We start from the raw sequence: 24,751 nt of genomic DNA, 5'->3' as shown, positions 1-24,751 counted from the left end.
CGGAGGTCTAGAAATTTGTAGTTGATTTATTTTATTTGAGATCATTTAGATCCCTAAGTATTTAATAAAAAAATTTCTACAAGTTCATCGTTACAATAGTGTGACTTATGACTTGGATCCTAGGATTATTTTTTTGCTAATGTTTACAACTATTTCTAACTTTTAGAAATCAATTTTAGAGACAGATCATGTTACAACTATACCCTTAGAAATGCTTGATTTTATCTAGGCGCTCAATTAAGTAGACATTTACGAAAACCACACACTACAAATTAACTTTTTAACCGTAGCTAAGTTTCTATAGTAATGGTATATGCTTGAATGGATTTGCTTCATGATACACGAGTATGTTGGGTGGATCTATAGTTTCTTGTTAGCAATATGAAAGAGTTAAGAGTTAGACTTTTATAACACGGTCTCATAATAAATAAAAGAGGAGGGTTATCATTGTAACTATGATGATGCATAGGTTTATGGGAAGTAAAAGACGCCTAGTCAGGACCCTAGAGTGGCCGGTGTTGTAGTATTATAAGGAGTGGTCGTACTCATTCTCCGAGGATGTAGGTTTCGGCTGAATCCGGCCCGTCAACAAATATCGTGCATATGGTGTTATCTTTGAACTTGTATATTTATCTCGATAGATTTAATCAATGTTTTTGTGCATGTAAAATTAATGGAATATTAATACTATTAGAGCAAATTTGTGGGGCTGCGAAAATTTGACATAGAAAAGGCAACATGACGTCAACTTGCACTTGCACCTGCTCCCTCGATCAGTCCCATAAAAAGTGTTATTCTCATTTCCAAAGGTGTCAAACATGTTTAACTCTGACCAAAAATATATAAAAATATTAATATTTATGGTACATAATTAGTATCATTAGATAAATCATTGAATATATTTTCATATAAACTTATTTGGGGATATAAATATTGCTAATATTTTCTACAAATTTAATCAAATCTAAGAAAATTTGACTTGCATGAATTCCATAGCGACTCTTTTTATAGGACGGAGTATGTAGTATAGTATATATAGTAGTTCAACTAATAAGTGAAACTTGAGGTCGTGAGGGCCAACAACAGTTATTTAATTTTGCAAATAGCTAAACACGTGTAAAAAGATGAACGACGTCTGTGACATGCATGGCGTGCTCATGCTTCATGCATGATTTTATTCGGTGTACCCTACTACTTGTATATATTGGCAACACGGCGAGACGTGCTGATCGGTGTACTTGCACGCGCGCACCCGGCCGGTGCAGGTCAGACCAGGTGATCTGGGCCTGGCCGTCGTCCTTATTGAGCCCCAGAGCGTCCCACACCGCCGGTGACCCGTCGACGATGTTGTTCCGGCACGGCGGCTCAAAGTTGTGGTCCTTGTCGCAGCCCACGGTGGAGTCACACTCGTCGACGACCAACGCCCTCACGGTGTTCCCGTTGCTCGCGCGGATCACGATGTGCTTCCTGCACCGGCTACGGCCGTTGTACCAGCCAGTTGACAGCGCGACCACCTTCTTGCTGTCGTCGTAGAACTCCCCCGTGCAGGCGGCCGCGCCGCCACCGTCCCCGCCCTCGGCGAAGCTGTTGAGCGTGAGTAGGGCGCGGGTGCTGCCCGTGACGGGCGGGGAGCAGCGGTAGGTTGTGTAGCGCTGCCCGTTCTTGCAGCACTCGGAGCCGTTCTCCGTGTTGCAGTTGCCGGAACGGCCGGGGATGGAGCCGCTGGGCTGGCAGGTCTGGAGCAGGGATGGGAAGGCCGCCTGCGCCAGCCGGCCTGGTGGTGGTATGTGAAGGGCCATGAGAAGTAGCAGCGCGACGACTGCATACAGAGCACGGATTCCCCTCACGGTAGCCATGCGCTTGTGCCGGGCGAGCAATTGCGAAGTGGTGATATACGATCTGATCTCCCTGCTCTTGTGGCATCGACTTATATAGAACCACAAGAAACTACGAGAGAACGTGTGGCACAGGGCTCGTCAGAGTTGGCCCATGGTTGACTTGACTGCTCAGTAGAGAGACATGCTCACATGCCTTGGTTAAGATATTGGACCTGTCAAGCGCCCAACTGACAGAATCCTCTTGGCTATCAAGGTGGACAGATTGTAAAAGGTTCATCGGTTCTTCCAACTGAGAGAATTCATGAGTAGTTAGACTTCTGACGCATTCTCCCTCCTCTTCGGAGTCACAGACAAGGACGCCCTTATTGTCCTCACAGATTTGGATTAAGTTAGCTTGTACCGTAGCTAGCTGCTAGACAGCCAGCCAAGTAGCCATGCAGCCATGTTGGACACCGGTACACACACGTTTCAGCATTATGCTGCGCGTCAGGGACTAAAATCGGAGCAATTAATTTGACCATTGACCTGATTTGGTGCCCTAACGTGCGGTATACGCACACTGGCGGTTTGGACGATCGGCTACTTTCTTTGATGCCTGACGAGATGTTCGTCAATTACCTAGAACCACCTCATATCTTTGTCGCTTTCCTAAGCTAGCAGACGAAGATATCCTGCGACGGATCACAGCTCACGACTCGCGCTAGAGGAGCGCGTGCGACCGGCCGGTCCTTTCGTTTCTGGCACAAAACAGTTATAAGCGCAGCATCTCCCCTGGTGGAAACCGGCCTACCCACACGGAGGCTCAGTGTCTACCTACCGTGGATTTTTTTAGAATTATGCAATCAGGATGCAATGCATTGGACTGAAGAAATAAGAAATGGAGAAAAAAGATTTAAAGAATAATCTGAATAAGTTAGTGTAATACCCAGAACTGCTTCACTCTTGTCGCACAGCAGATTCCTTCTTTATTCTTTTTCCAATAATAATCATAGCATGAAAATGCCGGTTTTACTTTCACAATTGTGCCTTTCTCATCATATATTCTGACGATACCTGGGTACTCTCGTTTGAGAATAGTTCCTAACTGTGAGGGGTACTTGCAACATTTAAGGTTATAATCAACATATTTAAATTGGCTGTTGTAAACAAGTCAACAAATCAATTATTCAGCTTCATATACAAAAGAAAAATGTAGCAGAATGAAAAGAACTACAATGTTAATCACAATTGATATCATATACTTACCAATGACCTATAGGTTCCAGCTGAACTCTACCACTACGTGGAGGTATTTTGTACTTGGTCCTGCACATTTTCGCTCTCCCTCTTTTTGGAGGATCATGAGAGGACTGGTTGGAACCAATATTCAGTTGTGAGTTATCAAAGTTCACTTGTGAGTTACCACCTTCAACTCCAGCCATTTGAGAGTTAAGACCATTAGCATTGCTCCTTTGTTAGTTACTAGAAACATCTCCAACCATTTGAGAGTTAAGACCATTAGCATTGGTCCTTTGTGAGTTACCAACCATTTGAGAGTTAAGACCATTAGCATTGCTCCTTTGTGAGTTACCAGAAACATCTCCAACCATTTGAGAGTTAAGACCACTAGAACTGATCCTTTGTGAGTTACCAGAATCATCTCCAACTGTTTGAGTGTTAAGACCATTCAAACTGGTCCTTTCTAAGTTAGCACCCTCAGTCCCAACCACTTTGGAGCTGACACCAACAGCACTGCTCCTTGTAGAGTTACCACCATCAGGACTACATGCTAATTGGCCACCAGCAGCACTGCTCCTTATGAGGTTACTAGACTTCTCACCCTCACCATTGCTTGCAAACTGACCACAAGCAGCACTGCTCCTTTTGGTGTTACTACCTTGAGCTCTAGTCCTTCTAGTGTTAATTCTAAACTGCTCACCATCACCAGTACTTGCAAAGTGACCACCAGCAGCACTGCTCTTTTCGGGGTTACTAGCTTCAGCTCTGGTCCTTCTAGTGTTAGGTTTACTAGACCTCACACCATCAACACTACAACCTGTTTGGGTGCCTCCACCCAATGGTGCAACCTGCTTACTCGAAAGACTTTTGTGTCGAAGCCCATGCATCTCCTGTTTTATAAGGAAAACAATTAGTAAATTGCACATGTGTCAAGGAAAAACATATCCATAATCATGCAACAATATATGTATATATCACACTTTCTGCACATAACAAGGACAAGAAACAACACATATAACAGGTACTTCAACATAAATCTTGTAGCACCCGGTTTTAAGGACAAAACAAGATACACACCATATATGAGCCCAGAAAATCAAATCACACATATGGCTACAAATAAAAGTAATATCAGAAATTTTGGGATGTGACAGATCTTGATTAGTTCCATAAGGCACACTAGTTGTTAAGTGAATACAGCGTATAGGTACAATTTATAAATAGTCAATAATCATTTGGATCATAAGCTGGATGGTCAGTCAGATCATAGTCATCTTCATCTTGATCCTCTTCATCATCTTCATATGTATTATCATCCATATCTTCAGCTTCAGTATTCAATTTGGACAGAAACTCCAAGTCCTTGGGATCAGCATCTCATCTGAAACAACTGGGGTTGCATTATCTAGCTCAATGTTCAGATCAATCACAAATGTGCCATCTGTGACATCCGGCCCAGTTTGGAATTTGGCCCATAGTGGCCCATATGCAAGTTAATGAGATATTGTGGATAGTTTAGTCCCACATTGATTGTTAAAGGTGGGACAGACCAACATATAAGGCTTCTAGAGTCCATCCCATCATCCCTGGGTTAATCCTTTTACACGAAGCGAGGACGAAAGTATAAGTGGGATAGTGGTAGGTGTGGTTCGCTCAGCGTGCAGAGTGGATCTGAACCGTTTGGACTCTGGGGCGATATAAATGGTATCAGAGCCGACCTTTGCGGCCACGGGCGTGTGCAGGCTAGGGGCGCGGACATGGGGTTCATTGCGCGTGTAGGCCCTGTGGGGTGCACGGCATGGCACATGTGCCGGCACTGGGCGCACGGTTGCATGTGCTAAGAGGGAACGTTCCTGATCATCGTTTGCCCGGTTATGGGTGTGTTAGGCCGGCGGGGACGTCGATTCCTTTAAGGGGGGTGTATGTGATATCCGGCCCAGTTTGGAATTTGACCCATAGTGGTCCATATGCAAATTAATGAGATATTGTGGAGAGTTTAGTCCCACCTTGATTGTTAAAGGTGGGACAGACCAACATATAAGGTTTCTAGAGTCCATCCCACCATCCCCGGGTTAATCCTTTTACGCGAAGCGAGGACGAAAGCGTAAGTGGGATGATGGTAGGTGTGGTTCGCTCAGCGTGCAGAGTGGATCTGAGCCGTTTGGACTCTAGGGCGTTACACCATCCAATCCCTCTTGAAAAAATGAGAATTCTTGTACTTGTGATGGTCCAGAAGCACTAGAGTCATCACTGATGCCATATAATAAACTTGTTTAACTTGGCTTGCCATTACAAACGGTTCGAAAACTGAAAGTCTAGCAGCATGTTTAACTTCCACCAGCCCTAAAATTTCTGTAGCTTAGTTCCACTTGGTGTTGGATCAAACCAATCACAATCAAATAAAACCATCTCTAGTGGCAAGCTTCCTTCCCATTTTATTTTTATTATGTCTTTGATGACACCATAATATTCTATCTCATTGTTGTCGTCATCAACACAAGACACACAAACACCACTATTAACCGTAGCTAAGCCTGATTTAGCTCTCTCATGCTCTTTTGATTGAAACCTATAGCCATTGACATCATAGCCCCCATAACTGGTTACCCTACTATGAAAACCATAAGATATTTGGCATAAGGCAGCATCAACACCAGTTGTTTGCATGCACTGCAAATTAGCAGTAGGTTGATATGTCAGTTTTATTTATAGATTGGTACTTACATTACTTAATTTGAAAAGGCTTAGTAGGATTATTTCTTTGAACCACTCAAAGAAATTAGGCCCACATCTCCTCGCATACCCTTCCACCCTGTTTACACCAAAATTTGGGAGAAGAGCGCGGGAACTCGTAGGCTTCCAATATTATGTCAATCAAGGAGTCAATTGAGTAAGGATTAACATCTGTCGGGTCGAATGCGGCACTAGGATCGGTTCTCTCCGAATGACGTCAGCAAATAACAATAACGAGGTATGATTGGCATCGAGAAGATACATATTGGACTCTACAAAAGGGAAAAGATTAGAGTCAAGTTACCTTAAAATAGAAATGTTTTCTTTGTACCAAAAATTGTACTGAGTCGTACTCGAGTAGGATCTGTTTTTAGGCTCCGGGTATAAATATCAAACCCCAGCTATTGTAAAAGCCACACAATCAATCAAATACTAGTTATTTACTTTTTTCGGCTCCGGCCACCCCTTAGGAGTAGGAGTAGAGTAGATCTCGGCGAGTTCTTCAGCAAGTACGGCTGCATCGATCCGGTCGACCTCCACTGCTTGTCTGTAAGTACCGTCATGGCTTATACCTCTGTTCGTACGGCTGCATCGATCCGGTCGACCTCCACTGCGACTCTGGTATGAGTTAGTTATCGACTCTTGTCTAGTTCAAGTACGACTGCATCGATCCGGTCGACCTCCACTGCTCGAACTAGATTAAGATCAAGTTATCGGCTCTAAGGGTGGCATTCCTTCAGATAGATTCATTAAGTTACCGATATTGCTTATTACTTCCATTATTTATTTAATTATAGCAATATCACTTCGTCTGATTGGGATTGATCTAGATCAGCCTCATATCCTCTTTAACCCATCGTTTATTAATCTAAAACTAATCTAATATGTACTTTAAACGATGAGTTATGTTTTATCGGTTGTTTTACATCAATCTTGATCGTGCATAGCGTGCGGTTAAGGCGTGTTTGATCTTGAGTAGATCTATTGGTTAGCGAAAACTGTTCCATGGCCTGTTATCATGGTCTGTGTGATTCTGCCTCACACCCCACTGTTAGCACCGTGGAGTAGGGATTGTTATTTGGTAGATCTGCTCTTGAGATGGCATGACCTTAACTATGCGCTATGTCTGAATCGGCTGTTTTAGCCGATATCGAACGCTTTCACGAATAGTTCGCATCAAGAGATCATTGAAGTAGCGATAGGTTGAAAGATATGTTAGCCCCATGATCTTATTATTGTATTACAGCCTGCATAATTCTACCTCATACCCCACTGATATTAGTAATAAGTTAGGATCGTCGAGTCTATTGTTATTTCTATGGCCTGCATGATTCTACCTCATGCCCCACTGGTCATAGCGATAGATGAGATCTAATATGTTCATTAGATTTATTTCTATTAAATGATTGAATGATGATGAACTGTTTCTTCTATAAAGGAGTTCGGTTACTTGCAGTCATTGACTTAGCATGAACTAATTATTGTTGATATCTTTTTGCCAGTGACCAGTATTTGTTTAAACAATGACATTCATAATGATAACCGATTCTTCTTACACAACCCCATGAGCTTTAACCAATTTATTCTTATGAATATGCTGGAATCGGCTATTTAGTCGATCTTCTTTTATATCTGCTCTCAGAGCCGCACATTCGAGACTGTCTGGCAACACCGGCATGTTCTGCCCTTAATTACTGATAAGCTTTCTCTCCTTGTCAATTGCATGGTCAAATTGACTAGCACGTCTCGGGAGGAGTGCGTAGGATCGACCACCCCTACGCTGAAGCTAGGCGGATCTCCAGCTCCATCAAGCGAACCCTTCCGGCTTACTGCGTATGCCCTCGGCACGGGACGAAAATTCTGTGTCAACACACGTTTCTGACACGCTCGGTGGGACGCCACAATCTTCATGGCAGTTCACAACAACAACGACATCCTTATGCTGCATTATGAAGATCTACCTGATGGGGATAAGGGTATCATCAGTAAAGCTACTGAAGAGTTTCAGAACAAGTGTTTGTTGTCCTACACCAAAACACGTGACAACATAATTGTTCAGAAATTTCCACTACCAAGAGTTCTACTACACGGACAGACAGATACAACTGAAGATGAAGACATGCATTTCTTTAAAAAAGTTATAGACAAATCTGTTCGTGATGCCATATCAAGCCATAACGGAGCTTTCTTGGACATATTCCACAACACCATGAGAGAGGCGATTCATGGGTTTCCAGTTGGTCAAGGCGAACCGGCTTGTTACAACATTCCAGATCCGTCGACCCAAGGGACTAATCAAGTTAGTACTAGTCATCAAGAAGTAGCACCAGCTAGAAATGGGGAAGTCCAGGCGGTTCAAGGTTCATCTGAACAAACTCAAGGTACTACTACAAGTCAGATACAGTACAATCCTAGACCGTCAGTACAGCATATGCAACAGCCGGCAGAGCAAAGTTAGAACTAGGTGATCAATTTTGACACATCAAGCCACATACCTGTAACACCCTAAAATTTGCCTCTTTTGAAATAGAGCTAAAATGATTTATTTATAAATTTTTGTGCACATGAAATATAGGAAAATAAAATTTTCCATTAATTTAAAATTCATCATAAGGTAGTAACATGTGTGAGCATACATGCTATTGCATTTTATTTATTGTGATGAATGGTGTTGATCCAAACTCCAAAGTAGTTTGGAATGTTTTTGAAAATGGCTTTGAAATAAAAGAAAAGAAAGAAAAGAAAATTAGAAAAATAAAAGTGTTTTTAAAGTTGTAAAATTTATCTTGGAAAGCCTAACAAAATTGTCCATTTTTATTTGAATAGGAAAGTACATTTGAAACTATACTTGAATTTGATTTGAATTTGGCTTAGTTTTTAGAATTAGAAATAGAAAAGGTTTTGTTTTTGAAGAATCTCCCTTCCTTCCTTTTCAGCCCAACTCCAAGAACTGGCCCGGCCCTCTCCTTTCTTACCTTCCCGGACGGCCTGCTGGGGGCCCAGTACTGCGCAGCTCCCCTCTTTTCCTTCTCCCCCGCTCGGTCTGCCCTACATGCTTTGCCCTCTCCTCTCTCGCAGCGCCGCTGGCCCCGCACATCAGCCGCCTGCACGCGCTTCGCCCTCCTCTCCCTCACTGCGCTGCTGGCCCCGCACGTCAGCACCGCCTCACTCCCTTTCCTTTCTTCCCCGCATGCCCCTTTCCTTCCTCCGTTCCGCCGATGGCGCAGCCATGCATGGCAAGCCGCCGTGCCCACGCCCGTATGGCAGGTAATCAATCCGCCCGCGCCCCCGCTCCCCTTCCTTCTACGCCGCGACCGTCCGGCCTTTAAAGCACCGAGCCGAGCCCCCCTCCTTTTCTCTTTTCTCCGACCGCCGCTCGCTCGCCACCGCCGCCCCGTAGCCCGCTGCTCCGGTGCCGATTCGACGACGCCGACGTGTCCCGGAGCTCCGCCGCGACCCCCCCGGTGCCATAGGTCTTTCACTTCCTCGAATTGACCTTCAATTGCTCGGATTTCTCGCTCACCCGCACCCCTTTCTCTCTCTCCAGTCGCCGCCGTTGACAACCCGCCCTTTCGGAGCCTCCTCAGACGCCGCACTCCCATCCTAACGACTCATGGTGAGCTCTGGTACCTACTCGACCCCTTCACGTCGCGTTTAGTGCCCTAGAACACCGTAGAGTAGAACCTCAGCCACCGCCATTCATGGCGCCGCCGTGGAACGCCACCCCGACGTGACCCCCAAATCTCTCGGTAGCCGCCGCCAAATCTCTTGGTAGTTGTAACTTTTCAACCGTAGCTCCAATTAGCGTGCCTCTCGCGACTGTGTTCGTAGCGATGCATAGAATCGTATTTCAAACTCTTTTACTTATTTTTCTATGATTGGTGTACTGTTCTGAAATAGATGCAATTGTAAGCTATGCATGTATGTGTATGGATGTTTGTGTGGTGTTCTACGATTACGTCCAGTCGGTGAGATACACGTGGTGATCCAAAAGAAGAAGGACGTTGAAGATTAAAGCTTACCGAAGGATCGGTGTGTAAGGCAAGTGTAGCATGGGACCATCCTTGATACCTATTCACCATTAATCATTTTATTCATGATGCATGTGTCTACCTTGGCAACTGTAGTAAATTTCCTAGCTAATTGATATCCTGGATTCATTGATACCTTTGGGATATTGCATTGGGTAGTTTTTGCTAGTGCTTAATCAAAACTATGATCTTGTAACTTGACTAATGGTATATGCAATAAACATTAAAACATGACTTTTTAGTAACATGGAAATAGGGGGCTGGAGTGTTTAGCTACTTTCTAAATGCTTTAGATTCCTCTCCTTAAGGACTTATCTGTAAGCGATCATCTAGGACTTATAGTACAGCTATGAGGGCTATATGGCTCTGACTTTACCTCAATACGAGGACCTTTTCTAGCTTGTTAGTGGTTCGGGCTTCGACGGGTATGATCTTGGCCTGCCAAGTGGGTGCACTTGTTAGTCACTCCTTGGAGGGGAGTTTATGTTTATTGATGGGGAAACCTAGTGACCCTAACTTGTTAGACGAACCTTTGAAAGGCTTCATAGTGAACCCTGTCGACCTTCCTTGGTAGTGGGTCAAGAGGCTAATCACCTCGGGCGAAAGGGTAAATCACAACTCACAGTGAAAGTGTACAACCTCTGCAGAGTGTAAAATTGTTATAACAGCCGTGCTCATGGTCACAAGTGGCCTTGGACCCTTATGGAATAGAGATGATCACTAATGGATAATTGTACTAATGATCAATTGTTTATGCTATTCATTAATCATGTTTACCTGATCATGTGTTTATGGGAATGATAAATTCTTTGCCACTCAATTGCTTAAAAAGATGACTTATTAAAGCTAATCACAGTAAACCAGTGTCGGCCTTTTGAGCCTCATGAACCCCATGATATAATTGTTAAGTACAACATGTACTTACGCTTGCTTTACTTTTCTATACTTGGATAAAAATCCTGGATGGGTACCAGATTGCTGGTTTGGAGAAGTTAGGCTTGTAGTCAACCAGTCAGTCGTCCCTGTGGATTTGGAGTCTCCGCCTAAAGATCGGAGTTGTCTTTCCACTGTCTATACTCTAAGGTTATATTTCTTTTACTAATATGTTATGTAATAAGTATTGTCTCTTGATATTACCCTTATTTATGGCCATATGTGAGATTTGACTTCCTAGGCTTACATATAGTGTGTATCTGGTTTTATCTTTAAAACCGGGTGCTACAATACCGTCGTCGGCTCAAAAAATAGCACCATCAATTCAAAGGATCCGTAGAGATATAGATCCTTGTGTCTACAATCAGAGACTTCAAGTAGCAAACCAGCAAAGGACCCAGCAGATCGAGATTCCATAAGGGTATCACTATGACACAAATTATAATACTCTTCACATGATGCCAAATCAATGATATCAAGGCACGCAGGATTTCAATCCACAGACGGGTCAGCCGGTGCAGAGGAATCCAAATCCGCAAGCTGATGAATTATTGCTGAGGGTGACTGAGATGATGAAAAATCAGTTTGGTCTAAAGCCAAAAGGGCTGACCTTTTCGTACAAACACCCATATTCAGAATGGTATGATTTGGTCGCTCTTCCCACAAATTACAGGCTCCCAGAATTCGCTAAGTTCACTGGCCAAGACAGTACAAGCACAATAGAATATATCAGTCAGTATCTTACATAATTGGGCAAAGCATCCGTTGAGGATGCCCATCGAGTTTGTTTCTTCTCCTTGTCCTTATCAGGGCCAGCCTTCACTTGGTTTTCATCACTACCAGTCAATTCCATTGTCAATTGGGCTGACTTAGAGAAGAAGTTTCATACATATTTTTACACTAGGACTGGAGAAAAGAAGATTACCGATTTGACAACTATAAGACAAAAGACTAATGAATCGGGCACTGAATTTCTTCAGAGGTTCCGAGAAACCAGGAACTTGTGCTTCTCCTTAAACTTGGCTGACGATCAATTAGCTGCTTTAGCTATTCAAGGAATGCTGCCAATCTGGAAAGAAAAGCTGCTGAAACAAGAATTTGACAACTTGGGACAATTGGCTCAATGAGTGGCAGCGCTCAATAGCCAATTGCAGAGTATGCGCAGAGACACTCGATTTCATAAAAGTACCACAGTAGCTGAAGCTTATGATCCATACTCAGCCGATGACGGCTATGAAGATAAAGAAAAAGAGGTTGCTATGGCTGAATGAAATTGGGGTAAGAAGACAGTAATGGTGTCAAATCCTTGGGGAAGAGGAGTCGAGGAGAGCTATGACTTTGATGTCACCAAATCAGATAAGCTCTTCGATTTCTTGCTTGAGAAATGGCAGATCAAGTTGCCCGATGGTCATGTCATGTTGCCCCTGATCAATTAAAGAATAAGAAGTTCTGCAAATTCCATAATGCTACTTCTCATTCCACCAATGAATGCAGAATTTTTTGGCAGCATATACAGAGGGCTATTCAACAGGAGAGGCTCAAATTTGATACGCCTCGAAAAATGAAAGTTGATGATAATCCTTTCCCAGGAGATCAAAACATGGTTGATGCTGGGCTATTCAAAGGACAGACTAAGGTCCTAACATCAACCAAATCAAAAGAAGCTGGAACAGTTGATCCCAAGATGCAAATATCGGCTGACGAGTATAGAGAGATTAGAAGACGTAGTGCCGAGCAAAAGAGCCGATACGAACAGGGGGCGTCAAAAGCAGGGACGACAAAGCTGCGAGTTACATCTTGGATTCTGTTGAATAAATGGCAACGGCAGAAAGAAAAGAATTATCAGCGTTAGTTAAAGGATCAAGCATACCAGCATCAACTAAAAGAAGAGAGATATGAAAGGAAACAAGCCGAATTACATTAGATTTCTCCTTTCTTCAGACATTGCTGGAATGAAGGTTTAAAATTGTCTACCAAATATGACTGTCCAGAATGCAGCAATCAGTATTGGGAGTTTAGGCAATCTCAAACCAACCGCCGGTCTATCCATACTCAAGAGACATATCATCATAGTAACATGGATCGGCGCTTAAAAATGGAAATGTTCATAATCGGCTGGGAAAAAGAGTTGTTGACTAGGACTGGGCTGATTATGAAGAAGAAGGCAATGAAAGAAAGTATGTTTGGTAGAAAGATCAATGGTGTCCAGGAGATTTAACAAGAAGCCAGAAGAGAAGGGTGCAACGACTAAGGAATAAAGAGGTGGAACAGGCTCAGGCATCCGATAAACCTCAAGTATGGCATACCAAGCAAACAGCCGATAGAAAACAATCATCGGCCAATATCCAAATGGCTTTCCTGTTGCCATCAGAATTCAGAGCTCCGGCATATCAAGTTTATTTGGATTTCAATGAATCGGAGTACGAGGAGATAGTTGCCAAGTTAACGGTTGTACAGCAAGCAATATTTGACAAACCAGTCAAACATCGACACTTAAAAGATTTATATATGAAAGGTCTTATTGATGGAAAGCCGATGAACAAGATGTTGATGGACGGAGGTGCTTCTGTCAATCTTATGCCTTACACTACTTTTTGTAAACTTGGCAAAGGACCAGGAGATCTGATGAAGACTGACATGATGCTTAAGGACTTCGGAGGCAATACGTCTAAGACTCAGGGGGCAATAAACGTCGAACTAACAATCGGAAGCAAGACTATGCTGACCACATTCTTCGTCATCGATGGAAAAGGGTCGTACAGTTTGCTCCTCAGTCGTGATTGGATTCATACGAATTGTTGTATATCATCAACCATGCATCAGTGTTTGATTCAATGGCATGGGGATGATGTCGAACTGGTTCGCACTGATAAGTCCATGAGCATCGCAACAGCCGATCCAGTCTTTTGGGAACTAGGAGACTTTGAATGTTTTTCTAGCAAGTCATGGGAAGGAGGCTTCATTAAGATCAGCAATGAAAGCCAACAGCCGATGCAAGCGATCGGCTATAAGAGTTTGTTTTAGTAGAAAAATCACGGCTTCATGTCGGCCATTGGATTAAAGGAAAAAATAAGCACTGAGTCCTGGAGATGAGTTTAGGCAGACATATGTGGATGCTGAGTCAAATTGTAGGTGCGATTCAGAGTTAATGGATTTCTTAAAGTTCTATTTTGCTTAATAAGGTGCTTGACCTGGGTTGATCAATTGTCTAATCTTTGGTATGAAAAGTTCTGTGGGATGTTGTCCTAACATCTTATCAACATTCGATAGCCGATTTGTTCTTGACTGTAATAGCCGGTACCAGGAGGGTATCGTCTCTAGTTCAAAAAAAATCTTCAAAGACAATAAAAGCCGATACGATATGTATCGCCTCTAAAGCAAAAAATAAAAAGCAAAGACAATCATACATAAGGGTATTGCACTAAGACAATCATGGAAAAGCAGAAGATTCCATACATCAGTTCGCCCTAAATACAACCTAATTGAACATCTTGTTCACCACGTCCTGAGCAGATGTGATATCCTCTATGGCCTACGTTGCCATGACGAATTCTTTGAGCAGGTCTTCTTGTTCCTCAGGGTCGTCGCCTTTTGGGAAGCCAGTCTCCATGGAGTGGAGTTTGTACCCAGTCTGGACCTGCGTCGCGGTCAACGCCACCGCTGCACCATGACGGACGTCGTGAAGGGTGATCTCCTGAACACGGGCCGGAACGTCATGGAGGGGAGCGTCAATAAGGGGACCCCGAGCATTGACAGCGTCCATGGCTACGTTCGCCGCCAGTTGGAGACTCCAACTGCACTGTCAGGGCTGATGATCACAGAAGACGAAAGGAATGTCAACATAAAAACAGTGGAAGTCAGAGTAAAAGCGTTCATGGAGTTCATCTTACCTGCCACCATGGCGTCGGATTCGGCCAACCGTGCCCGAACGACACTGGCCTCCTCTTCGGCAGCATGAAGGGCCGCTTGAGAGAGCCCGAGACAGATCTCAAGTTGGCCATTCTCCCAAGTCGCTTCGGAGTAACGGTTCTGGGCTGCCCTCCACTCTCGGAGAAAGCACCGGGCGTCGTCGCTGTTGTACGAATCGGAGGAGTCCGACGACGAGGCCGGCGTGGAAGATGCAGCGTTAGAGGGCCCACTGGCCCTAGGAAGAGGATGGAGACTGTCATTCACAACAAAAATGTAGGCGAGTCAGAGCAGTTCATCATCATAAACAAGAAGTGTCAATCTCACCTCATGCGTCGAAGACACTGGTTCATCGGCATGTTCTCTGGGATTTCCTCCACCGCGCCCTTGCCTTGATTGTCCTCGCCGGCCATAAAGAACGATGGGATCTATGGAAGGGAGAAAGAAAACTGCTACAGGGTTTCGGCAGGCGGAGAGGAGCAAAGGAACAGTTACGAATGGAGATGTGTTCGAAGCCGAGGCCATCGGCTAGTATTTGAAGACGTGAAGCGAAGAGGCGAACGCCTCGGGGCGCGCAAAAGGCAACCGCAATTAATAGAAGGCGAAGCGCCACTTCACTGATGCCAATAAGAATACGGCGTTGGGCGACTGAGGGCAGAAAAATCGAAGGGCTCTCTTGGTAAAGCCGGGTTTTTAGACTTATTTGGATTGAGATTGGAAATATGAAGTCGGCTGTTTTCAAATCGGCTCTTTAGCCGAAACGAAAAACGCAACAAGGCAACAAAGATATAGTTATCATTGATCTTACATGAGGCACGTGTTAACATACAGTTTATAGGTTTAGGACATCATGGATGACTTTTAGTACTTCTAGCCAGGTAGCATCAGCTTCTACAATCTTTTGCTCGTATTCTTCGGCTGTTCTAGGGGCGCTGTCAAGGCTGCTTTGGATGGCTCTACCTTCTTTCACCTTGGCCAATAGTGCCTATTTCTTCTGTTTGATGGCATCAGGTATCTGGGCCAGAGTGGACTTGCGATGATTAATGGCAGCCTTCACGTTTTCTAGCTCCTTCTCAAGTTCTGCACGATTAATTTCCAATTGGGACAACTCTAGATCGGTCCTGAGGGAGGAGTTCTTCAAGTCAACAATCAACTGTGCTGGCTCTTTAGCCTCTTGCCTATTGGAGTTCCCCCTGGCCAGCAGGGCTTCACGGTTGGACAAATTTCTCTGAGTCTTTTTCACCTCCAAAGCCTGATCTTCAAAGATAGACAAAGATGACAAGACTCTGGAGAGAGCTGGGGATGGATCACCCTTAATAGCCAAGAAGACTCTCTGCGTTGAATCAGTATCTTGGACCAAATCGGCTATATTCCTCTCAAATATTGACAGTATATTTCTTAGCCGATTTCTGGTCTCCTTCGGTAGAGTTTCGCTAGAGTTAGTGGTTGACGATCTAATCTCATCTTCATCAAAATATTCCTCAAGATTGAAAGAGTAGCTCCGGGCTGAAGGATCGAGTGCCTATGTAGGGAAAACTTGATTAGAAGGATTGGATCAGTTTATAATAAGATGAACAAGTAAAATGAGGTACAACACCTTTTCTATGGTAGCCTCTATTTGAAGGGAAGGAACAACTGATGATACACCAGTAATATCTGGTTGAATCGGCTCAGAAATCTCAATATCGACATCTGCAAACATTGAAAGATTTTTTTAGTTCATGTTTACTACAGAGAGATAAATTGAATAAATAACTCCCTCACCATCAGTTGTTTGTCGAACTGGGGAATCAACAGTCTAAGTATTGGCGGCAACAAGGCCACCTTCAACATCGACAGGATCGTTGATCGGACTGTCAGGCTCCCGATCTTGCATAGGTGTTTCGTCAGGAAATATCTGGCGCAGCAGGAAGTCAGATGAAGGGTAGAGACTGAATGAAGTTAAAGAAAATACCCTGGTAAACATCAGAAATAAAACTCACATTTTCTGTTGTTTTGGAAGCATCAGTTAATTCAACCGAGATCGGCTCCCTTCGTGGAAGGGCCGATGGGAGTTCAGTTGGTGCTGAGTCAAATGCCTAGGATGGCAGTTCCGCACCCAGAATAGGTTGGGATGCAATGCTCGATAGCTGTGAAGGGACGAAGTCAGTAAGTGAATATCATTTTGAAGAGGAGGTGAACTATTTACCTGAACAGTTGATGGTCTCGTTCTACGGAGTCTCTTCCCAATAGTGGTTTTCTGGGTTGCCCCTTGAACCACCTTGCGCTTTGAAGATTGATGTCACAATTATGGGGGCTGCAGGGGTTTTCATCAATTTCTTCAGTGAAGGTGCAGCTGATCCCATTCTCGAAATCGGACACGGTGGCTGGTAATCTATAGGACACCCTTTCCTATCCAAGCTTGAAGGATCAAATTCAACATCCTGAAAAGGTCGATTAGGACAGTTAACAGAGGAATTCGTCAAGCAGTTTTCTTGAAGAGAAATAGCAAATTACATCTCTGTCAGAAGTAAATTTTCCATCCAAGGATATACACAAAGGATGGACCGATCCACAAAAAAGATGGAAGCGCCATTCTTACCACCAAGAGTCAAAGGGAGTAGAAGAAAGGCTGACTCTAATCCAATCATGCAAACAAAGGGAAGGGAGATCTGATCCTAGTTGAAAAACTCTACCAGCTTCCAACACTTCACTGATATCTTCCCGAGGCTTCAGTATGTCCTTGAAGAATAGCTAAGGAGGCAATTCACCAAAACCAAACTGACAAGCTACAAAGAATGGGCTGTAAAACTCATACATTGGAAGATTGCCTGGAATAAAAGAGCATGTGGCCATTTTGCCACGGCCATGCCGAAACTCGGCTGGAAGAACACAGGGCTTGACGAAAGAATTGAAGATTGCAGCCGTCACATCGTCCGAGCAACCTGACTCAAATCAAAACTTGAATGGGAAGGCCAGCTCATCATTCTCATCATCATATGGTAGCCAAGTCAGGAAATCTACACCAAATCCTCTATAAAACTTCTTGAAGAGATGGCCAATATCGAAATCAGTTGTTATGACCGATGCAGCCTCACCATAGCTCATGCACTGCCGAGTTCTTCCTTCTTCACCTCTATATTTTGCATGAAAATTAGAAGAAGGGAAACTCGGGCTTTTGAGATCAGGCCTCACAAACTTATGCATATACAAGTTAAGCCACAGTTGTATTAGCCACCAGGGGCCACTGACAGTATGCACTGGTTCATTCTTCAGTAATTGAGCAGCCACCTAGTACATTAGATGATAAGCAGCACCTAGCAGATATTTTCCAAGAGGGATATCCTTGCCTAATGCTAGGTGCTCCGCCATGAGTTTGTGATTGTAGATTGGACCACAAGATGACCCGTAGAAAATAATTTTTCCAACCACATGTTCAGAAAAGCCACGTATTCCCTTTCGCCGACAGCTGATCCATCTTCAACGTGGTTCAGAATGTAACCAGCTCATCCTGTGCAATCTACTATTTTGGCTAATTTCTTGGAGTTAGCAGTCAAGTACTCGTAAGGCTGCATTGACCTAGTTATTCTGAAGCCAGTCAACATGTAAACATCGGCCAGGGTGATGGTCATTGGGCCGTGACCAAAGATGAAAGTATTCAGAGCATTGGACCAAAAAAATAAGATGCAGCAATCAAAAGTGAGTCGTTCCACTCCATCCTAGACAATGAAAGAGTCAGGCATTGATTCAGATCATAAAGTTCTCAATCTCCACCCTTTTTCTCGGACATCTTGTGGAATCAATTTCTCCATCCCTTAGGCATCTGAATTCCAAGAGGACAAATCCACTGCAGAATGTTTGAAGGGGATTTGGTTGGTTTCTTGGCGAATGAAATCGGATGAATCGGAATCACCCATAGGCCCAAGAAAATAGATATTGGGGAAAACGGCTGATGGAATCAAGATTTCGTTCCTCATTTCCTAAGAAATCAGATGAAATAAGTTTGAGAAGAAAAGGAATACGAGGTAGCGGACGATAATTGGAGAAAGGAAACTTGGAGACATACCTCAGGGACATGGTCGATGGTCACCATCACGGTCGAAAATTGGTTTAAATCTGGTGAGGATCGCTTGGATGACGGCTTGTTAGAACAGATGGTTTGCTAGAGTTTGGGGCCTTAGCGATGACAGTGTCGGCTGTTAAAGTTGGCTGGAGGAAGGAGAAAGCGAGCAGGCCAAGTACGTTGCAAAAGATAATATTGGGATGTTATATAAAACTCAGGCCGGAAAGTCAGGAGTCGTGCGTACATCTCGGGATAGTACAGTTGCGGCATGGTAAACCAATGAATTAGAATTTTGGGATAAAATCATTTTATCCCAAAATTGGGAGGCATGTGTTTACACCAAAATTTGGGAGAAGAGCGCGGGAACTCGCAGGCTTCCAAGATTATGCCAATCAAGGAGTCGATTGAGTAAGGATTGACATCTGTCAGTCGAATGCGGCACTAGGATCGATTCTCTCCGAATGACGTCAGCAGATAACAATGACGAGGTATGATTGGCATCAAGAAGATACATATCAGACTCTACAAAAGGGGAAATATTAGAGTCCAAGTTACCTTAAAATAGGAATGTTTTCTTTGTACCAAAAATTGTACTAAGTCGTACTCGAGTAGGATCCGTTTTTAGGCTCCGGGTATAAATACCAATGTAACACCCTAGGTGTTAGCCTTGCACAATTTGACTTGCATTGCATGAACATGAGCATCAACCATTCATATTTAAGCTTTTACAATTGAAACATGTGATTGAAACATATAAAACATGTTTGTTATTTTATGTTTCTTTGTATATATGCATATAATCATGAGTGAATATATGTAAAGGGTTGATGTGAGTCACTAAAACATATTAGCTACACTTAGGATAACTAGTGGAACATTGTTCATGAAGATCACTTTGCATGATCAGGTACTTAAGTGATGCTATGTGTGTTGACCTGGAAAGCTTATTGTGTAACTAATGTAGGAAATGATCGTGTGACCTTATAAATAGCTTAAACATGTTTAGAGTATCTTTATGAACAACTTTTGTATTCATGGCTAGGGCTAAATGGTTCACTAAGTCATAGTTCAAGTATAAGTCATCATTTGAATGTAATGGGTTTGACCAAGTTTGAACCATATGATAGGGACTTTGCATGTATGTAGTCGCTAAAGCAAAGTTGTAGTGTTTGAGTAGGGGAACAACTTTTATTTTTGGGTCATGAGATAATAAGGTGCATAGCTTAGTCTTTTTGAGCTCACAAAAATCAACAATGCACTGTTTTCAACACTTAGCAAAATTTTTCTAAGTCAGCTTCACTGACAGTTTGACAACCTCGATTTTGGGATGATATTACTTGAGAAACAAGAATTGGAGATGGTACTTAGGGCTACAATTTTAGTTTTAGAGTCATTCGCTGAATTGCTTTGTATCGAAAGGAATTGCACCTTCAAATCGCGTTGTCAGGCTACTGATCGCGCCCTGAAGAACGTCGCGCCGCGCCCGGACGTGGCCGACCGGCAGCAGAGCGTGGACGCCGTTGGCCGACGCCTGGCCATCGACGCCGCGAGCTAGCGCCCGTTATCTGCACCACCCCACGCCTCCTCTCCACTCACTCCCGCCCACTCTCTCGCTCTCCTGTGCTCGCCCTTCCTCTCGCCGCGGAAGAGCACAGCGCCACCGAGCACCGCACCACCTCCGCCATCGCCTCGCGTGAGCTCCACCACACTGCCACCACCTCCGTCTAGCCCAAAGCTCCGCCTCACTCTGCTCTGTCGTTCCCACCTTGCAGCGCCCACAGTTGCGCCTTTGGTAAGCCGCTTTTCGCGTTGCGCCACCGCGGGTACGTCTTCGCCGGAGCTCCGCCATGGCCGCAGCCGTGGCCATGCTTCGTCGGAGCACCTCTAGCCGCCTAGGTCGCCTAGATGTAGTCACATAGTCACCGTGATTCTGTAGCGCGCCTCGCCTGGCTTCACCGTGGCCGGTGATGGCCGACGCACTATAGAGCAGCGCCGCCGTGCCGCCATGGCCGGCGATGAGCACGCTCCGCCACACCTGCACTGCCACCACCTAGTTCACCCGACGCGGTTTGCTTTGTAGATCACGTAGGAGCACTTGCCTTCGTCGGAGGACTCGCCAGCGATGAGCTGTGGCCGACCCGTGTTGATTCAGCGCCATACCCTGGTTTTGTTTCACTGACCGATGGGGTCAACTGACATGCGGGTCCCAGTTGTCATTGATTGTACAACAGTAGGATAGCTCATTTATTTTTAGTTTTTCATGCAATCTTTGAAAATGGATAAGTTGAGCTATAGAGATCCAAATATTGTGAACCAAATTTTGTTGTGTTCTTTAGGAAATGTAGTATTTTATAAAAATATCATATGTACGATTTCTGATGTTTTTATTGGAGATTTAAATGTGTTTCTATAAATGCTTTTTGTATGTTTACCATTTTGTAAATTTGATATCTTGAGCTAGAAAAATGATAAAAATGTGATTCCAATTTTGTGGGTTTTGTATTGACATGCTCTAGCTAGGAAAAATAATAAGCTTGCTGTAAACTTGAATTAAATATGGTCTTTCTATTTATTCATTAATAAATAGCATTTTCTAAGGAAATTTGTAAGGATAAAAATATGTAATATATTGCTATGTAAATTCTTGTACAGTAGTATGGTACTAATATGAATCTAGGAAAAATAGAAAATCTATTGCTTGACACTTTTCTAAAGGGTTTACTATTTTCACTAAAATAACCCTTGCTCGCTTGGTATTTTTGCATAGGATGTTATACATGTGCAAATGTTATGAAAATTTCACAGTAGCCTATTGTGAGCATTAGGAGTCCACTGTAATTTTCTGAGAATTTATTATGCACATTGGGTATATGTTTATTATTTAACCTAGTTATCTAATTAAATTGATAAAGGCGTTTAAATGATAAGTTTGGGATTGGACATTATGTTTTCTTGAGTTTATTTGATGTCCTTGAACTGTTGGTATGCTTGGTAAAGTCAAATTTGGAATGTTTATATCAAGTAAAAATATCGTTGTTTTATAATTTAGGTGAGAAGAGTTTTCGGACAGATTCTATAGTTTGGAATGTTACATAGTAAAAATGATGTTTGCTCTAAAAATGGTTAATAACAAAGTTGTAGGTAACTTCGTCACACATCTTGTGTTAAAATTTCAGGACAATAAGCCAAAGGGTTTAGAAGTTATAGTTGTTTAAAGTTAGTATTCCAAAATGCTTGCTCTCTGGAATTTCTGGACCACACTGGACTATTTGCCTGTTTTGGTTAGGATAGAGTGTAAATTAACTTTTGGTGATTAAATAAGAGTTGTAGACAATTTTATAAGCTTTCCAGAAAGTCTAAGATCACAGCATTTGGATAAATAGAACTCTAGTTATGAGTAAAACAAGTAGCCGTTGTTTTGTGGTGTAGTAAATGAATTGTTGAAGTGTTTGATTTAGTAATTAAGAAGAGATATGCACATACTCAATAAAACATGATACACTTGTTATTACTTTCACATGCTGTTAAGAATACTTATAAGAATACATTCAATTTGTATCATCATACTATACTTGTCAGCATGTATGCATTCGTAATATCTTATGCCATATTCATGCATCTAGAATCGACAGAGTGGAGATAACGTTGCTGGAATTCAACGAAGGAGAGGAAGGGGACTGTAACACCCTAAAATTTGCCACTTTTGAAAATAGAGCTAAAATGATTTATTTGTGAATTTTTGTGCACATGAAAACATAGGAAAATAAAAATTTTCATTAATTTAAAATTTATCATAAGGTAGAAACGTGTTTGTTGCATTTATGTCGGTCGCACCTCGTGTTTCTATATGCAAAATGTATGTTTTTTATACGTTTAGGAGACGAATATCTATCTCTAGGAATTTTCCAGCCTTTTATAGAATTTAATTCCTACCTTCTTCACCTTAATCTTTATGTTCCAAGTTCCCAACAATATTTTTATGAGCTCCAAAGACTTTGTTTGGGTTCATCATGTTCCAAAGTGTCTTTGGGAATTTTCCCCAAATTTTCGGAGGTCTCGGAGTATTTTTCGTGGCTTAAATGTCAATTCTAGACTTTTCTAGAATTATTTTATCCATAAAATTAATTAATTTCGAAAATAATAAATCTCTTGTTTTTTTCAACGATGAAAGCCCATGTGCAATAATCCTAATAAATCATAAATGCCCATGCATTTATTTACTAATGGGCTTTAATGTTTATTTAGGCTCGTTAATGCAGATGGATGGTGCAACGTCAACTAGTACCATATCGCTAGTTGACGTGGATGTGGGGAGTTTTTCTTCCTATATATATCTGCCAACCCCTTGGGCAAAGCACACCAAAACTACCGTAAGGGGAGCCCCTAGTTTGGGAAATCCCTCGTGTAGTAAATCATATTTTTCTCATCCTTCTCTCACCGTCGCCATTGCCGTCATCGTCATCGTCGCCATCGCGCTACCCAGCCCGGCACGGCACCGCTACCGAGGTTCGAATCGATACTTCTATTCAATGCTCACTTCGCCGCCGACTAGTTGACCAGACTGTTCGCCACTCGTACTTCATCGTCAGCTACGCCGGTTACTCCTCAACGCTCGAATTCTTCGTGCTCGAGGACTAAGTGGGCACACTTCACCGCACGAACGTCATCAGCTGCGTCAGTGCTTGGACCTCGCCGTCTACGCCGGAGACTTCTCAGTGCTCGATCATCGCCAGCGACACCGGGGACTCCTCACTCCTCGGTGCTCGGCCATCGCCAGCGACGCAGAGGACTCCTCGCTCCTCGGTGCTCGGTCATCGTCAGCGACGCCGGGGACTCCTCGCTCCTCGGTGCTCGGTCATCGCCAGCAACGCCGGGGACTCCTCGCTCCTCAGTGCTCGGTCATCGCCAGCGACGCTGAGGACTCCTCGCTCCTCGGTGCTCAATCATCGCCAGCGACGCCGGGGACTCCTCGCTCCTCGATACTCGGTCATCGCCAATGACGCCGGGGACTCCTCGCTCCTCGGTGCTCGGTCATCGCCAGCGACGCCGGGGACTCCTCACTCCTAGGTGCTCGGTCAATGCCAGCGACGCCGAGGACTCATCGCTCTTCGATGCTCGGTCATCGCCAGCGACGCCGGGGACTCCTTGCTCTCTTGGTGGTCGGACATCGCCAGCGACACCGGGGATTCCTCGCTCCTCGGTGCTCGGACATCACCAGTGACGCCGAGGACTCCTCGCTCCTTGATGCTCGGTCATCGCCAGCGACACCGGAGACTCCTTGCTCCTCGGTGTTCGGTCATCGCCAGCGACGCCGAGGACTCCTTGGTGCTCCCTTGGTGGTCAGATCTTGCTACGTCTCGTCGATGTGCTATCAAGCTGCTCCATGCTGTTTGAATCAGGGTGCTGATTTTGGGCAGCACGTCTGGGGTCTTGATACACGCATGTCAGACGACGTCGGCAAGCTTTCAGACTTCTTTGACCCTGCTACAAGATTCATTCTTCATCTTCCAGCAGGCTCGGGGACTAAGTGGGCACACTTCACCTTGCGGTGAATGTGCTTGTTCTCATCTCAAGGCTACGCCCGAGGACTGGCTGTCTGCTCGGTTGGTTTTCTACTTTCTGACCCTGGCACCACGCGACTACGTCACCTACTGTCAGGCTCAGGGACTAGCTGTGGGGGTATGGGGCCCGGTATCCTCAAGACAAGACATGAGCCACACCATCAGAGGTGGTCCGGCCCACAAGATCAAAGCGGTGCACGACGCTACTCGGCGTGCACCGCAAGACATTGTATAGTACCAAATATGCTACTTTACTTGTAACCCTGTCCCTCCAGACTATATAAGGAGAGGCAGGGGTCCCCTAGCGGACACGATCCATCAGATCGAATCTACATACAGATCAATACAATACACCAAAGACACAGGATGTAGGGTATTACGTCGATCAGACGGCCCGAACCTGTCTAAATCGCTGTCTCTGTGCCTTGTGTCACCATCCGGTTCCTGATCACGCGCATCCCCACCGACAAATCTACCATCGCGGGATAC

At 44.0% G+C, this 24,751-nt stretch overlaps 1 protein-coding gene and 3 long non-coding RNA genes across 4 annotated transcripts in view; all 4 read right to left on the bottom strand.

Annotated features, from left to right (window-relative positions):
* Positions 1 to 1,089: 1,089 nt before the first annotated feature.
* Positions 1,090 to 1,876, bottom strand: LOC136538876 (kiwellin-1-like). The gene has a single exon (XM_066530812.1). The coding sequence runs from the start codon at positions 1,854 to 1,856 to the stop codon at positions 1,107 to 1,109; it is 750 nt and encodes a 249-aa protein (XP_066386909.1). The 5' UTR covers positions 1,857 to 1,876; the 3' UTR covers positions 1,090 to 1,106.
* A 1,125-nt stretch (positions 1,877 to 3,001) lies between these two features.
* LOC136538874 (uncharacterized) overlaps positions 3,002 to 24,751 on the bottom strand; it is a 28,240-nt gene continuing 6,490 nt past the window's right edge. The window contains exon 5 of the long non-coding RNA XR_010779478.1: positions 3,002 to 3,946. This is a non-coding gene — a long non-coding RNA (uncharacterized lncRNA). The remainder of the gene's footprint in view (positions 3,947 to 24,751) is intronic.
* LOC136538873 (uncharacterized) lies at positions 14,262 to 15,168 on the bottom strand. Its single transcript, XR_010779476.1, has 3 exons — positions 14,987 to 15,168; positions 14,644 to 14,915; positions 14,262 to 14,561 (listed from the first exon to the last, which is right to left on the bottom strand). It is a non-coding gene; the product is annotated as an uncharacterized lncRNA (long non-coding RNA).
* On the bottom strand, positions 15,424 to 16,754 carry LOC136538875 (uncharacterized). The gene is made up of 4 exons (XR_010779479.1): positions 16,642 to 16,754; positions 16,424 to 16,556; positions 16,257 to 16,351; positions 15,424 to 16,181 (listed from the first exon to the last, which is right to left on the bottom strand). It is a non-coding gene; the product is annotated as an uncharacterized lncRNA (long non-coding RNA).

The sequence above is a fragment of the Miscanthus floridulus genome, chromosome 2 (assembly GCF_019320115.1).
Source record: "Miscanthus floridulus cultivar M001 chromosome 2, ASM1932011v1, whole genome shotgun sequence".
Classification (NCBI taxonomy): Eukaryota; Viridiplantae; Streptophyta; class Magnoliopsida; order Poales; family Poaceae; genus Miscanthus; species Miscanthus floridulus.
Note: the sequence above shows the minus strand (reverse complement) of the source record. Positions and strands in the feature narration are given on the sequence as shown.